The 17,328-nt window shown below is 45.3% G+C and overlaps 1 protein-coding gene across 1 annotated transcript in view; it reads right to left on the bottom strand.

Annotated features, from left to right (window-relative positions):
• Positions 1 to 221: 221 nt before the first annotated feature.
• Positions 222 to 17,328, bottom strand: part of CCDC3 (coiled-coil domain containing 3) — a gene marked incomplete at both ends in the record, with an annotated part of 40,318 nt that continues 23,211 nt past the window's right edge. The window contains one exon of the mRNA XM_080349681.1: positions 222 to 497. Coding sequence (XP_080205807.1) covers positions 222 to 497 — 276 coding nt within the window. The remainder of the gene's footprint in view (positions 498 to 17,328) is intronic.

Below are 17,328 nucleotides of genomic sequence, written 5' to 3' on the forward strand. Positions count from 1 at the left end.
GTCCACCGACGACAGCGAGGACCTGGCTTTGGGCTGTGCCTCCAACACCCAACCAAACACAACTTGCATTCCCATTAAATCTAGCACTGTGTCTAAAGCAAGCTCAGATTCATTTTCCATGCAAGGTTTGAAGCACAGTGTAGACAAGGTGTGAGGGCCAAATCCTGCTCTAATGCAGGTAAAATTCGCCATTATCTTTGGCCTGAGCACTTACCCTTGCATTATACTTTAAGGTAGGTAGCATGGGAGTTCTCCTGCTTCAAAGAGTTAATATAGGGGAGTTGACCGCCTACAGAGGAAAGTTTCTCGCTGAGCTTTCTGTTCATCTGCTCCATGTGCCTGGTGTTTTTCCTGGCTTGCCGGAGAGACCTCTTGACTTTCTTCACCCGATCTCGCAGCTGCTTGTTGCGCTTCTCCAGCGTTGCCACTTTCTGCTGAAGCTTCTTCACTCTGTCCTCCTCCTCAAAAAGTGCTTTCTGGACCGAGGAGCACATGAGCTGAGGGGACAATAGAAATGAAATAGCTCCAGGTGAGCTTTACACAAAAACTTGTTAAAAGAAGGGTTAATTCAGATGTTCTTTGAAACACCTCACCGCTCTTCCAAAATAGAATGCCACTTTGAAGTTCTTTTTTTATACCATTTTGAGTAAAATCCTCTTTTCCACTTTTGTTTTGACATGAGACCCAACACTATAGATCTTAATGGTACTACTAATTTGCAATTTTTTTAATGAACTGTTTTGACAGACCTGCCCAGCTCACTGAGGCTGCATTGAATTTATGGAGGAAGGCTGTCCTATTTCTGGCATGAAACTGGAGTTTGGACCAAGCAGTATTACTTTTGGAATACTCTAGATTGTATTTCCCATAGCAGCCCTTCAGAAACCCCAGATTTTGACATGAGCCTGCCTTCTGGTCTTTATGTTGACATGTGAAATAAGGACAGCACCTGCAAAACACAGAACCGGTTCGTTTTGCCTTTTCAATAACTGATTTGTCTTAAATATCTCATTATAAAGGCTTATTTCAGATGAAACCCTAAAGAGTAAAATCTCAGCAGTCTCTAGGAGCATTCAAGATCCCATAACTTCAACAGAACTGATTTGGGCATGGGGTCGCTGGATGAAAACTGCCCCTCCACTTATATGCACCACCAATTTAATGCAATATTGCCCCCAGTAAGGACATCAAGCTCTTGATGTTCACTTGTGCCTGCGGCCCTTAGTGTGGAGGGGTTTTGATAGATAAAGATCTGTTGCTGAATTAGTCAGGCTCAAAGGAATCTCAAGGCCGCTTCGAGAAGCTGAGAACAGAATCCGCTGTGAGAAAGAGGGGCATTCCACAATCACCAGGGTCCTGGCGTGGTGTGAATCATCGGACATATCATCAATGAGGCTCCAGCACATGGACAGCCCATGATACTCATTTAGCGAATCCATGCTTGGAGCGTGGACGCGTGTTTAGAATATAGTTGCATATATAAGGAGGCTTGTTTCTGTAATAAATGGCTTTAGCGTGATTTACATTGAATCGCATTGTTTGCTGAGCCCTTTATCGCTCCAACATCTTAGGAAAAAAAGCTTCAAAGGTGCTGCACCCAAGGCACCACTGGAAGAGCAGATCACTGGGAATTTTCAAATCCACTGGGTTGGGTGATGGTCCAAATGCAAAACATCTTTTGGACAATTGTTTTTCTTCTACTACCTCATCTAGGATGACCCAGAGGTTTATCTCATCTCAGCTCTAAGTGATTGCCATGTTTACAGTCTCTTATTCCTGTTTGCAGGTGCAGCAATAGGAATGGGATGAGAAACACCAGCTACCATGCGTACTGAGTATTTTCAATGCAAAGGAGTTGTATTCCTGACTCACAGTGTCACTTGAGATGTGATTCAGCTGCCTTCTCTTAAGCAGCTAAAAGTGAGACTCAGGTCTGGGCTCCCCTCATTCTTTTTTCTGTGTAATGTCTGCAGGAAGAGACACCATTCAGAGGATGGTCTCCACCTCCTAGGGCAGTGGGAGGAATCAACGTCTCAACACAAATCACTCGTTTCACTGACCTACAAAGGCATAAAGTTACATGTTTTCTACCTAAATAACATTTTCCAATCAGAAAAAGAGGTGCCTGGGGCTCAAGGGCAGCCCCACCATAAAGTTACTCATCTAGAGGAACCAGCATCAAAGGTCTTTCTGCCCTGAATGATGTGCCTCCTTCCTTTACCTCCTACGAAAAGCATCATGAGATATTTTATTGTGCAAGTGGGACTTTCAGCTGATTGCTGTGCTGGTGCAGGAAAGGCAGTGTCTTCTGCTGGATTTATCTCCTTTATACATCTAGATACTTTTTCATGTGTGTCAAGCACTCCTGGGGCCTAGACTGGCTTTCTCTGGCAGAACATTTGGAACAGACAGGGAATCTAAATAAACAAGTAAATCCTCACTGTGATGATGAAGGATTACATGTTTCTTTCCGTCTTTCTTTGTAGTATTTTCAACAACTGAAAGTAAGGGAAGGAGCCCGTTTTGATGAATAACAGTTAATTTGCTTTGGAAATCCTCAGCAGCCAAAAACCATGACCAGTCAACACAAACACAGCAACTGCTTCCAGGACCCATAAACTCTTGTTTCTTGTGCAAAAGCAATGAAGGGCTTTGCTAAAAGGCAAGTGCTTGCCACGGCCATCCTCTCACTAGGGCTCTTTTATAAATGCATACTGGGGAGACTGGGAGCTAACAGACAGAGGGCCAGAAATTGCACTGGAGAGGAGGGAATTTGGTTTTGACCACAGCTCATTCCAAGCACTATTTGGAAACAGCTAGCACATCTTGGCTTTTGTGTTTGCCAGAGCCTTGAAAAACTTCAAGCAGAACATTTCTTGAATTTAAGTCCCTGCAAAGGAGAGCACTGAGTTTGGAAAAAAAAACATTTGTTGAGAAGACAGGAGGTGGAAACTCTATTTCACAAGGGATTTCTTGCATTTTCCATTGATGCAGTGATAGGGATGGCATATGACAGAGCCCAATGCAGATAAACAAACAATGAATGCAGCTGAAGTGTGAGGCTGTGTGAACCCAATAGTGTCTCATCCATCTGGACTGGCTGGTGGGGGAATGGTAATGTCTGATGGCAGACATCAGGGATGGCATTAACCTCATCCCAGAGGCAATCCCAAACTTTCTGAGGTTGGTCCAGCTCTACAGAGCCACTCTGAAACTTCTCAAACACCAGCAAAAGGCTAGCCAGCTCATTTGCTTACGCTGTTCCTCTTCCAGGTCCTCACCCTCTACTCTGAAAACCATGGTTTAGTGCTTAAATCATCTGGAGATACCCAGAGAGATCACTGGAACAACATGGTTATAATAAACTGACTGAGGTACTGTCAGACATGCACAGCTTTGTTTACCAATGGGGTAGGTGATAGGAAGAGCCCAGCTTGATAACTGGCTGCCTGCCTGCAATTGCAAGACTACCAGCTGAAAAATAAACTCTTTGCTCCTTCTACGTGGGATAAAATAACAAGGTGGAGTCCTCACATTCTCACGGGCTGGTTACAAACAGCATTTTTCACCAGGCTCTGCAGTGGGGTTGATGTTTAAATGTGAGTTTAAATGTGATGTTTAAATGCTCTGCTACCCCTGTTACTGCTGGGGCTGTGGTTCACATGGGTGCAAATCAGTTATTTTTAAACTTGTGCTGAGAACTGTGTTAACTGCTACAACTCAGAGCTCAGCACAGCCTGCATAACTAACCCAGCTGATGAACAAATAGCTTAAGCAGCTCTCAGTCCATGTTGCTACTTGAATACTTATTTACAGCCAGGTGAGATATCTCTGCATTGTGCAGTTCTTCCTATGGAGAATATCTACAGACAAGAATTTCAGACCTCATTTCATCTGTGGACTCATGCATCCATAAATGTGCACAGTTTGTGCTGATGACCATCAAGATCAGACCTTAGTCCAAAGGCATTGCTAAAAGCTACAGAGAACTGGATTTTGTTTCTGTGAGTGGCCTGTGCTTCCATCCCCCATCACAGCTTGCCATGTCAGGTACACTATACAAGGTAGGGGCAATTAAATCTCCATCCAGCACAGTAATTCTTTGAGGAGCCAGTTCCACTTGGTGCCACTGAAGGAAAGGACAGGAAAGCATGGATAGCTGACAGTTATTCCCACAAGGTATGAACAGCACACAGTTAAGCACCAGCTCTGAAATGTGGCACTGAGCATGGTGTACATACCCATACACCTGGGACCAGGAAATGGCTCCTTAGAAAAACTTAGGTGTTATTTTTCTGCATTTCCCTCAAAAGTTACATTCTCTAGTGACCCACGGTTGAGAAGAGTTGTTTGTTCTGGACATCTCTGCCTGCATGTCTGCTTGTTCCACAGTTCTGTTAGCAAGACATCTTCAGCAGTGCTTAGACTTGAGTCTGGGGTAGTACCAGGAGATGTAACAAGAAAAGTAGCACACCAAAAGCCATATGGCTCCTTAGGACTTATCCCAGACAGCCTACAGCTATGAAGCTACAAATTACATATATTTCAGTATTTGTCTGAAACATTCTGTGACAAGTACACCCAGTTTTAAGTTTCACTGCATCTATATGGTTTACAAAATCTGTCCATCTGCCAAACAAATCAGCACTGTAACAAATCAAACTGATTTTCAGAGCGTCACATTACAGGCATATAAGCCCTTTACCCAATACCCTGAATTGACGTATGTATACATTTACTTGACTGGCAGACACACACATCTGCCTTCTATAGTCTTCATTTGAATGGGACAGTAGCTAGGAAATGCCCCATGGATAAAGGTGCATGATGGTGGTGTTCATCCACCACAAGTTGTCCATTAATGGCTGAAGTTAGCGTTACAGAGCTTAAGTCACTCAAAGCCCAGAGGTGGCAGCCAAGTCTTGCCCTTCATGTACCAAAGAGAAGTTGAGTTCTAGCTAGATCCTCATGCATGCTCCCAATGGGCAGCACCGCTAAAAAGCACAGGAGCCCCACTACATAAAAGTCTTTCATTTCAGGTCTCCTAAAAATACCTTTCACATCAGACAGAATTTTTTGACATTTAGATACAGGGTGTCATCAGGCAAGATGACTGTAGGAATGTTGTTAAATGTGTGGTAGTAAGACTTGATCTCTGCATGGTTTTAGAAGAACTGGGCATGGGTCACTTTGGTTTCTTGCCCTCAAATCTTCCTCCTGACCCACACTCCTAACTGGAGCCAGGATGCTCTCTCAGCATCGCAGACCCAGCATCACCACAGGACGACCTATCGGGAGTGTGTGGTGGAAGCAATGAGTCTAGAAACACAGCCCAAGTGTTGCAAGCTGGGCAGCTCATCTCCTCCACGCCGCATCGCAGTGAGCTCACCACATCTTCGCACCACTCTCCCCCTGCTAGAAATCCACCCCACAGAATATAATAACAACTCTCTGAATTTCCTTCACATTGACTTGCTGCTCTGTGCTTCACCGCTATTCAAGTTATACAAAACGTCTTAAACCAAAACCTTACGCAGCATGAAGTATTTACCTCCAGCTCTGTTTGTCTCAGCACAGCAATAATTCATGAAGTCGCTCTCAAGGGGCTCAGGAGCCAAACATAGCTCTTTATTTTTTTTTAACTCCACCAGGATTTATTTCTCCAACTGCTTCTGTGCTCTTAGCAAGTTGAAGAGCTCTGTGTCTTGGGGAAGCTGATAAGGACACAATACAGCTCATGCAGACAGTCCTCACCTCTCCCGGCCAGGGAGGTTCCCTTTGAGTCCTGCCTTGCCATAGCCACATTTCAGACTCTGAGCATCACTTTCTCCTGTTGTTCAGCCCTTTTTGGGCAGTCTGCGTGGGAGCGAGCGTGTTGGATGGAAAGATGGACGGTGCGGCAAAGGATAGCAGGAGGGGCCTGGCAGCAGAGAGTATTGGGTTTGGGATGGAGTCACTTAACCTCCAGTTACTCGGACCTTTCAGCCAAGACTAACACTCCTGCTGAAGTGTGGAAAAGCCCCTGTCAGCATTGTTAAGCCATCGTGGTGGGGCCATGACAGTGCTGGGTTAAACCACCTCTGCTTCAAGAGAACCACCAAATCTTGAAGAGATACTGAATTGGGGTCCTGAGGGAAGATCCAGCATCGCTGCCATTAAAAGAGACGAGCTGGGATTTCACCCTAGCATTTCATATGAATCACCAAGATACATAAGACCTGGATGGAGAAAGAAATTCTTGTGGCTGTTCTTATCTTACTTATCTTACCGAATGCTGGGTCAGGATTTTCCATGTGAGGTGTAAAGCTCGTGGCACAGTCTCAAGTTCATTAGAAATTAAATTAGAGATGGGGACTCCACTGGGGTGTGAAGTGCTGTCTGCAGGGAACCTGTGCCAGGCTACACCCACCCCGAGGTGTCTCGGCACTGTGAACGGTGCTTTTCTTCCCCATTTCAACCTGATCTGGGTGAAGATGTCCCTGCTCATTGCAGGGAGGTTGGACTAGATGAGCTTTGAAAGTCCCTTCCAACCCAAACTATTCTATGATTCTATGATACACTGCTCACTAAAAGCAGATTTTTCACTTTAAAATCCTATGACACAGCCAGTCAAGGCAATTGATCTCACCTTTCCCAATCGTCCTTGGAGAGGAATGGATACACCCAAGGGGAGACTTCTTATCTACCTTAGACACCTACCTCAGGTGGACCACTTCTGGGGACCCATCTCCATTGCCTAGATTGAGGTGGATCCCACTGCAAGTCCAATGAAGCTGTCATTACTGAATACTCGGGGCAGGCTGCTAGGGCAGCATACAGATAATTTTCTTAGAGTTTGGAGAAGCTTGCCCTGGAAATTGATCCAAATCCATGTCCATGGGCCATCAGGAGTCTTTAAAACCAGCCTTGTTAGTTCCAATAGGCATCAAACTGCTGCTTGGTGGAACACCACCCAAAGAACTGTTGGATGGCCTGTAAGGGCAGCTCTTGGACAGCATCTTGGCAGGTCTCTTGGGTGATACTTGGCCCTGAAGTCCCCCTGAGCAGCTGAAAAGGTCCATGTGCCTGGAAAATGTGAGCCCTGTTTACAAGCTGTGACGTAGGACCTGAGTGCCAGCAGCTCCACCAGCACACCGACTCGGCGGAGAGGATGGTTTATCCTCAGGGAAGAGTGTTTCTTCACAAGGAAAAATACTTGCAACCTATTTTTGTTTCCCCTGAACTTTTAAAAATAATGATCTTAAGATGAACAACAGATTATTTTTTTTCTTTTAAAGATACTTCCCTATGATTAAGTACTTTGAAAAAACAGACCTTCCTCTTTGGCAAGGTGTCTGAATTGCTGGTGGCTCTCATCTGCAGTGGGTGTTGCAGGCGCCCATTTCAAACCCCTGCCCTTTGCCTTCAAACTCACAGCCCTTACACCCCTGCTCCCACACTGGGGGTGGTTTTAGAGGACACAGGAGAATTAGGAGCCATTTGAGGGCTGGTGAAAAAACTCTACACACTGGTGGTACTTGGAGAGAGGTCCCTGTCCCCAAAACCATGCGTACAGCATGTGCTGGAGGCATTGCTTTCCCCAGGAACTTTGACACTTATGCCTGAGATGCTGCTAAGGGGAGGATGCAAAGATACCAGGTGACAGGCACACCCAGTCCCCTCTGCCAAGGTTGGGGATGGAGGTGGAAATGTGTCTCCACAGTATTTGGATTGGTCACTGCCAATACCCAGGAAGGGATCAACACCTTATTCCCTAAACTTGCACAGGGTAAAAAGGCAATGGTTTAATGAGAATAGAAACCACACTAATCAAGAAAGACAGGAAAGAGGGAAAAAATGGTGTAGGGTAAGAGCTAGGCTGCCTAACACAGGCACCTCGCTTCTGCCAAGTGAGCAGATAAGTCAGTCCTGACAGTAAATCCCTAAATTCTCTGCCCAGGCAGTGGGAGACAGAAGGTCTCCAGGAAGAGAAAAATAAATCAAGAGGGCAAGACCTCACCCTGGGGCATCTCCAAGTCCCTTTCCCCTCCTCTCTGACCACGCAGGCAGTGAGGGAAGCACACCAAGAGCTGCTTTCCCCGTCGCTCCGAGGCGGAGGAGTTCTGCTCTCCTCTTGTTTCCTTTGAAAACGTTCCTCCGAGTGGTTCGCCCAAGATGCCACAGGAATGTGGTGGTGGATCTGGGAGGGGAGTGGCAGCGAAGTCTCACGTCTAAGTGCTTTAGCAGGAGCAGCCGTCCTGTCCTCCTCCTCGCCCGGCTGCAGCCTTGGGCTCGCTGCTCAGCCCCAGACCTTGTGCTTTCTGCATTTCCAGGAGCTCCCCAGCCTTCAGCACTGCTCCTGGCTGGAGTTTGGGCTAAGCACACCCACCGAGATAGGTCAGGGCTGTAGGCAAGTGGAGGGTTTAGCCCCAAGGAACAGGCGGTGCCACCTCGACAGCCTCTTTTCTGAGACCCACGTCACCCACGTCACGTTCCATCTCCCTCCACCAAAAATACTCATAGAATTGTAGGATCACAGAATGTCAGGGATTAAAATGGACCTCAAAAGCTCATCCAGTCCAATCCCCCTGCCGGAGCAGGAACACCCAGATGAGGTTACACAGGAAGGTGTCCAGGCGGGTTTTGAATGTCTGCAGAGAAGGAGACTCCACAACCCCCCTGGGCAGCCTGTTCCAGGCTCTGTCGCTCTCACTGTGAAGAAGTTTCTTCTCATAATTAAGTGGAATGTCCTGTGTTCCAGTTTGTATCCATTGCCCCTTGTCCTATCATTGGTGGTCACCAAGAAGAGCCTGGCTCCATCCTCATGACACTCACCCTTTATATATTTATAAACATTAATGAGGTCACCCCTCATTCTTCTCCAAGCTCAAGAGCCCCAGCTCCCTCAGCCTTTCTTCACATGGGAGATGCTCCACTCCCTTCATCATGTGTAGGCAGTGAAATAAAGAACAAGGGCAGCACAGGTCTCCAGAGCAAAAACAGAGACAGGAGCCAGGACATAACTCCTGGCTCTCCACCCTTGTTATGGGGAACGTACAGAGCTCATAGACTTTGCAACACAGCTACTTGCAAGATAGAAAGTGCAAACACAACCCAAGGCAATGCAGAATCTGCTCTGGCTCCATGCCATGCATGGGTGGTGGATATTCCTGATAACAACTCTGTCGTGTTCCTGGGGAATACATGGTGCACGTATAGAAGCTGCTTACTTATAGGTAAGCGCCACTGAATGTTAAAGTGCATTACCGAGCTTAAAGGAAAATGTTTTGAGTAAGGAAAAATAAAATCTTTTCTCTGTTGCTAGAATCAATTTTAAGTGCTGAGAACAAATGTGGTTTTAATTCTACCTTACAAGACAGGCTGCTTCATAGATTTCTGCGTTTTTCTCTGCCTGAGTGCTGAAAATGACTGAGTTACTGCTTTCTCTATTTTCTTTTCGTTTCTGTCTCAGAGCTAGGGTTGCAGTTCAGCTGGGCTTCAAAAGTTTCTGTAAGTGGCTTTTTTTTTCCTATAACTTATACAGAAACTTTCCATTTCCACAGCTACCAAGCTTTCCAAAACTTGCTATCCAATTTGATTTTCAGCTCAGCTTTTTCCCCACCTAGTATTACTACTATCACAATAAAATTAATTAGAGCTGATATGCCTAAAACTACTTTGCCAATATACCTTAACTCAAGTGTATTGTTCTCTGACTGAAAGTTGCTGTGTGACCGCGTCTCCGTATGAACTTGTTTTACTTGGCTTGTATTTCAATAGGATTAGGTCACCATTCCCCGCACACAAACACACAGCAAATTAATTAAATACCAAGGAAGGGATAAAAACCAGCAAGACCCAGAAACAGAGTGTATTGTGTCCTTCCCTCTCATGATGGGAACACAGGGAAATAAGAAACTGCTGATCAGAGCAGCACAACATCTTACAATTTACTCCGATTTATTTAAATGTTGGTATTGATTTTTCAATGAGTCAACCTCTCCCCCATGTAGAGGTAGCTCCTAGAAACTTCATTTAATTTAATGATCCTGTTAAATAGGCAGGATACACCCTCTATCAGGGCAGCAGTGAGGGAAGCACAATATATTCAAATACACCATCCCCAGAAGCTGAGAACCAGCGTCAGCTTGTGAGGAAACATATTTATATTTACCAATATTAATTTGCGTTAGAACAAAATTAGTTTAAACCAGGGTTATACCTGGTTCAGATAAGTGTGGTTTACTTCAGTCTAATGTATTAAAACTCATAGGAGTTCCCTGGGGGTTCTAACATGGGCAATTGATGCTCTGGTGTGGCAGGGGTTGTACAGATGTCCACAAGCCGAGGTTTAGTTTAAACACACCTATTATGGGTACAAAGTAACAGGTAAGAGGTGTATGCTGTGGGAGGACGAGGGGCATGAAGTAACAGTGAAACAAGGTTGATTAAGAGCTTAATGAATTCAAAGCCTCCTGTGGTTACAGCAAAGCCAGACCTCTGTGTGCCCCTTGGCAGGTTCAGAGCACAAATGCTCAGTGCCTGTGGCCTCTCTGCTGAGAAGAGCAGGGAAGGACTTCAATCACCAAGCACATAAAATTACCTTTTATATTTTATATATTTTATATCTATATATATAATACATATAATATGAAAAAAACTTTGCTTCTCTGTCACGTCTAAGTAAAAATGGGGAAGGAGAGAAGCATTGTGGATGGGTATTTGCAAATGGCATTAAATGCTGCCTCTCAAGAAAGCACATTTAGGGACATTTAGGATAAGAGGAGTCCACATCTCCTCCCCAGCAGATATATCATACCTAGGGCAAGTTTTATGCACAGGAGGAGAACCTGTGCTGAGAAAGGCAAATGTTTAAAGTTAATGCAACATCTAGAGAAATCACGTTGCACTATAAATCCTTCTACTCTAGACGTCTTGACTTCATACTTCCCGTAAGCTGCTGCAGCCCAGCTGCCTTTACAAACAGATAGGATTTCCTTGGCTGCAGGCTCAGTTGGAAGCCCTGAGCGTGCTTTGCTGCTGGGCAAACTTCTGGATTGTGAAGAGCAAATGCAGGTGCCCTGGGGCAACTTGCCCTCCTCCAGTGCCGCTGGGAAGCCGAGGTGTCCACATCGGTCCTGAGCAACCATAGGAACTGTCAGAGCTGTTTTACTTTATTTATCAAGTTCACTTGGGTGGAAGAAAGCAGGAGGAGTAAAAAGGCCCATATTGAACCGGGATGGATGGGTCCCTTGGCATAGTCTTTGCACCACCTTGCTTGTGTATCTAACATTGGTTTTCTGGGCTCTTTCTACAGTCAATGGAGAGAAAGAAATTTCTCAGGAAGATGAATCAGATAAACTAATTTAGAGCAGGGAAGCAAGCACTAAACCGGAGCTGAGTAGTAAGGAAACAACTCTGACATGGTGCTTACGCACACAGCCAGAGATGCCCCTGCCATGGCAGGAGCAGGACAAGAGGCTCTAATGAAGCTGTTCCCTGTAAACAATGAGGGATCTGTGAAACTTGGAGAGAAATGACGGCAGTGGTATTGAAATCAGACAGGGGCTTGACAAAGGGCATCTGAATCTGCGCCCGAGTTGCTCTGGAAGCCTGGAGCAAACGGAAGACCTCAGCAAGAAGCTTGTTTGTTGTGCCCCATGCAAGAGGTAACCAAGCAAGTGGTGACAAAAGGGCACATGCAGAGCAGAGGAGCAGGCTCAACCCTCACCCACATGTGGAAATGCCACGGGTTGCCACAGCGGTGAAGTGGAAAAGCCTCGACGAGGTTGAAGAAGCGAAGACAAAGGGGACGGAAAAACAAACATCTGCGATCCGCAGGCGCTCTCTGGCTAACGTCAGCACGCCGAGAAGGGAACCGAGGAGGCAAAATGCCTGAGAGACTAATCAGCAGCTCTGAACAACAAGCTCCAAGCACTAACATCTGGCTGACGGGAGCTCACAGCTACTCACAGATATTCCCGTCCCACCGGGCAGCTCGGAGCAGCCTGTCCACAACTCCGGCCGCAGCGTGGGCTGTAAATCTCAAAAGAGCCTGGGACCACCCTGAGTGCGATACACAGGCAACAGGCTACTCTGAGCATGGCAAGGTTTGGCAAATAACCAGCCTTCAATGTGCAGAGACGTGGTATTTAAGGGACCACCCTCCTGCTTGCCTGTGCTTGAGTGGCCCTAAGCATTTGGGGCATTAATATATGTTTCCATAGGAGCCAAAAGCTGCTGTTTCATTCTAGTACAATCCATCAGATAGGGTCCTGTTTCTGAGACAGTATTTCAATTCTTAGTAGAAATTTCGGGTCAGGGAAATGCAGGCTCTTATTTGAAATCCATCATCATATGTAACAGGCAAGGCCTCTCCCTGCTGCTTTACTGCACTTTATATAGACAAAAAGCATCAGAAACTCCTATCACACGCTGCGCAACTTATTGTCTTATACAGGGAAAAGCTTTTCACACATGACTGGTTAAAATGCCCATGGAAAATAAGGTTTTAAGTTAAGCATGAGTCAGGTGTCCCCACACACACAAGCCTGGAGCCTTTTTTCCAGCCTGATTTCAGGAGCAGGAAGATCGTGGCCACAGCTGTGAATGTCCAGGGGCTGACAGATGCCCTGAGTTGAACCCTTCCCTGAAACCATCTAAATTACAGGGCACACACTCTGCTGCTGGTTAATGTTACGATGGTGGCTCTCGACTGTTTAATCCTAAGTTAATAACTGTGTTAGAGTGAGATAATTACACAGCAAGTGCCACATCACCACACACAAACACGCAGCGACACCTGGGAGCTGCAGTTCTATCACACACTCCTTTGTTTTCCAGCTCTTTTGTGAATAACTGCCCTGCGGTCTGTAAAATCTTGTAAAATCCTGCTGTCACGTGCACTTACTTGTAAAACCTGCCATTATTCCTGGCCAAATACTTACGGGCAGGTAGCAAATGTGTCCCTGTAAGTCTGTGTTATCATTTGTGTGTACGTGTGTGTATAAGGGCTTTAAATCTGATTGTGAAAGTAATTTCCTCTAACAGTCCAAAATTCTTCTGTGGATATTAATTTTGCTTCTCTCACATTCCTCGGACACAGACGTTATCTATACTTTCACCAGCTGTGTATTACATCACTTCAGCAACAGCAAGAGTCAGGATCGGGACAGTCCCACAGAGAAGATGATGTGAATTACCCCCAACCCCACTTGCGGTAATAGACACAGCACCCACACTAGGCACCATCCATACAACACCACAAGAATTGCCTAATACCACAGTAAAACCAAAAAAAACCAAAACCACCAAACAAACAAACCAACCCATTGTGAGGAAGCCAGGACCCGGGCTCCAGTCTAGTCCCTTAACTAAGACACTTTCCTTGTCTTTTGGCAATGGTAATTTTGGAAAGCAAATTCGCAATTATTTGGAGCTGCGTTATCTGAACAGCTTGTTCCCATTAAGCAACACGCACACTTCACACCTAATCCAAGAGGGCAGATAAAATGCATGTCCTAATCAGAGAAAATGAACTGGATGTCTCAACTACAGAGAGGGCAGCAATCAGTGAGGGGAAGAGCAGTCCCAGTGAGAACTGGTTTCTCTGCACTTCAATCCCCCACCTCCAAAAATGGGGATTACAGGACGTCTGTGATTTATGAAGTTTTCTGATTCGTTGTATTCCAAACCAGAAAGGTCTGTATTCAAAGCCCGGATAGTGTGGGGACAGAAGGAATAGGGGGGCCAGTACTTGTGGTGAGATACATCATGTACATGCAGAATGGCTTTTGTGCTTCTATGTGCAAATTCAGAGTATGAGCCCAGAAACCACATTTTTCCATGAATGGTACTGCTAGGCATTGCCTACCATTGTAGGCACTGTAGACCTTGTCTCCAGTGATCTGGAAATCCATTTTCCACTAAGGATCCTGGACAAATTGCTTGGCACTGGAGCCCATGACTGGTTGAGCTTTCAGTAATTAGAGGTTTAGTCAATAAAATATTGTAATATGAAAGCTGCATCTCTGAGTGTCAGAGAGCAAGAAGTATTTAAGTCCACATATCCAAGAAGGGGAAAATCCTGACTATGCGAACTCTTGGCTTAGGCAACTGAGCAATGTCCATGGGATTTGGATGTGTTCTGCCTCCTATTCAAGACAGGAGGAATTCTCAAAGCTGGGAGGATCACTCAAAATCATTAGACACTTTCGGAAATCTCCTCATGTATCTAAATGATTTACAAAGAGTTTAAGTTTTCTGTGAAGAGAAGGGTAATGTGGTTAAACGTGCTGCAATCCTGAACCCTTATTCCCTCAGATACTGAAGACAGGAGAATGAGGTCATGTAGTCAAAGCTTCAGTCTCAAAAGGCTTCAAGGCTTCAGTCTCAGAAGCTTATAACATTGGGAAAAGAGGAATGTCTGTGGCATTAAATAATGATTAGTTTCACTATATTTTTAATGCTTATTTCCAAATCCTGTTTGCCTTCAGGACAAGAACAGACCTGTTGGGCTCAATGAAAGTGGTGTGGCATTGCACAAGTGTCTGGTAGGTTGAAAAGGACTAAGAAATGGTGGACTGTTGTTTCGCCACCCACAAAAAACATCTTATTCTGGGAGCTGAAGGGTGTCTCAGCAGATAAAACATGGGCCATTTATTAGCTGGTTAAACAGAGTCATGTCATCATCTGTCATCAAGATGGGACAATGGTCATCTCTGCTCGGTGCACAATCTCTGACTTGGCAATGAGCATTGGAGAGGGCATTCATACCTGTGCTCAGCTCCAGATGTACTCAGTGGAAGATGCAGATAAGCAGGTGTTGTAGCCTTAAGACCAAAGGTTTCAAGCGTGACTGAAGGGACAACTTCCAGCAACCGCCCTCACTGGGTCACAGATTACAAATCCAACCATTCTTTAGGCACTGTCCACTAACAGGGACAAAATGGGTGTGAGCATTTGGGCAACAACATGCCAATGGTCACATCTCTTATTCTTGTGGACCTAAGGGTCAATAAACCAGTAGAAAAGCCAGCAGAAGAATGCACAAGGGAAGGAAATCTTTAGTCTCACTCTTCAGCTAGAACAGGAATTAATGGGAGTTTGAGCAAGTGTGGAAGAGCACAGCAAGAACAGGGCACTAAGCTCCTGGAGAGATTGGTAGAGACCCTTTCCTGCACGTATTTGAGGCATCTGTCCATCAACTAGATGTGATTTAGGGTTAATACACGTAAATTGCAACACAAGTTTATCTGGAAAGACTAGATGACCAATTGCTTTAATCTCATTCCCATTCAGACAGATCTCTCAGTTCTGCCTTGGTCTGTTTAATCCTGTTAATAAGTACATCCCTGTACTGGCAAACAGCATTTACGCTGCTCATAGCAGCTGGTGCTACTGAATGATAATCAAACTGGTGATCTGCACTGTTCCCTTGATATATTTGTGAGGCATTTCAAGTGAAGAAGCACAAAAAAAATCTTTAAAAAATGCATCATTTCAAGTGTTTTTCCTAGTATACACTCCCCACCCTAGAGATCCTGCCATTTGCTAACATTTCTGTATTTAATTCCTTCCTAAAATAACCTTTTTCCATTGAGAAATTTGCAAGTGTTTGGGAAGGGGAGGAGTTGTTTGCTGTTTTAGTGAAAGGAGAGAAACTAAATTATTTCCTGGCTGAAATTCATGTGTCAAGTTTTAGCTTGCAGCCAGATTTTTTTAGCAAAGTTATAAAATCTGAAAATAATTCCAACTTTCCTCCTCAGTGGAGTGATTTGTGAAGTAATTCTTGATATTTTCCAAAATAAAAGGAGACCCCACACCATGGAGCTTTTCAATGGAAGTTAGACCCATTCGTGTACAGAAGGAAAGGGCAGGAACATACATCACTCTAGGCAGAGCTGCCAGAAAGCAGGAACTTAACCCCAGCTTACTAAAAACTGGTGAACATGTTGATAGACCTATGTCTTTTAAATTATTCAGATGCAAACTGAGAGCAAGGCAAAGGTTGCACTTGAGAGTGAATAAAATGAAGTTGAGTTTTTCTTGAGGCATCAGGCTCTTTGGAAACTTGAGAACAAATGTCTTGATGTGATACCTTAAAGATGCTCCTGATCTGCTGAGGCTATTTAGTTTGGTGCTGGTCAGCTGGAAGGTGTTATGGTCATGTCTTCCAGCAAAAGGACACAGAAATCACTCACTGAGCCACGGGTAATGTTGTACTCCTCCATCCTTTCTGTTGCATTTGTTACATCAGAAAAATGCAGCAGTGATTGCCCAACCTGTACCTGGACAATAAAGTGGCTGGAACATCTTCCTGGGGACCAACTTGGAGGGAAAAGAGGCAGTGGAGATGAATAACCATGTGTTAGAAACCCACAGGGAGACTTGGGCACCCAAATCCCAAGGTCTTAAGGTGAGACTCACTGTGAAAAGGCTGAGCTATTGCCTACGTCCACATTAGCAAGTCAGTTGGAACAATAGGAACATTTCTGCACACTGAAGTTCTAGATGTGTTCAGGAGGGGTAAATATATTGGGAAAGGGGATCAGGTGTATGAAGGACCAGCCATGGATCCCTTGTGTTCCCACCAAGAGCTGGTGCACACATGGGTTCCTGGAGCAGCCTGGCTGCGTTTTTCCCCAGGAAGAATTTACTGGGTGTGCACCAAAAACTCTCTGTGAACCAAATCAACTAAGCTAAAGTATGTCTCTTACTCATCAGGCTTGTTCCCTATCATGAAGGAGATTGCACTGCTTTGACATGACTTCTTCACAAACCTAGGACGGCTGCTATTCCCACAGGTGTTTTCCCTGAGCACCATGGCTTGGGAATACTTCAGAAAACAGTCGCCGTCACAACCACCACACAGCCTGCAACACAACCAGTTTCACACTTGCCTCCCATCCCTCCTGATGGGCCAGCTCCATCTTCTCAAGGTCTCAGCACCGGGTTGACCAGGGGCCCTGGCAGCTCGGCTGTGGACAGGAGGTGGTGATGAATGTGTGATGAGTCGTCAGGATTGTGTAATCCAAATTGTGTAATCCAATTGTGTATCAACAAAATTGTAGCTCAGAAATAGCAGCTGGCGGTTCCCCAAAGAGCCATCTACCACTGGAACTCACTACATTCCACTCCCTGAAGTTTCACTTGGAAGTTTGAGCAAAGAGGAGGGCTGGCTTGGCTCTAAAATAACCCTCCTGTTTCCCTCTTCTTAACACACTGCAAATCCTTACTGGTGCTGACATCCACACTCTCTCAAACTCCCACATTTTTTAAGAACAGTTGGACCAACAAGTGCTGGGACAACGCGAGGCCTGTGAAGCCACCTTGGCTGTGTTTTAATGC

Source organism: Nesoenas mayeri (assembly GCF_963082525.1).
Source record: "Nesoenas mayeri genome assembly, chromosome: 1".
Classification (NCBI taxonomy): Eukaryota; Metazoa; Chordata; class Aves; order Columbiformes; family Columbidae; genus Nesoenas; species Nesoenas mayeri.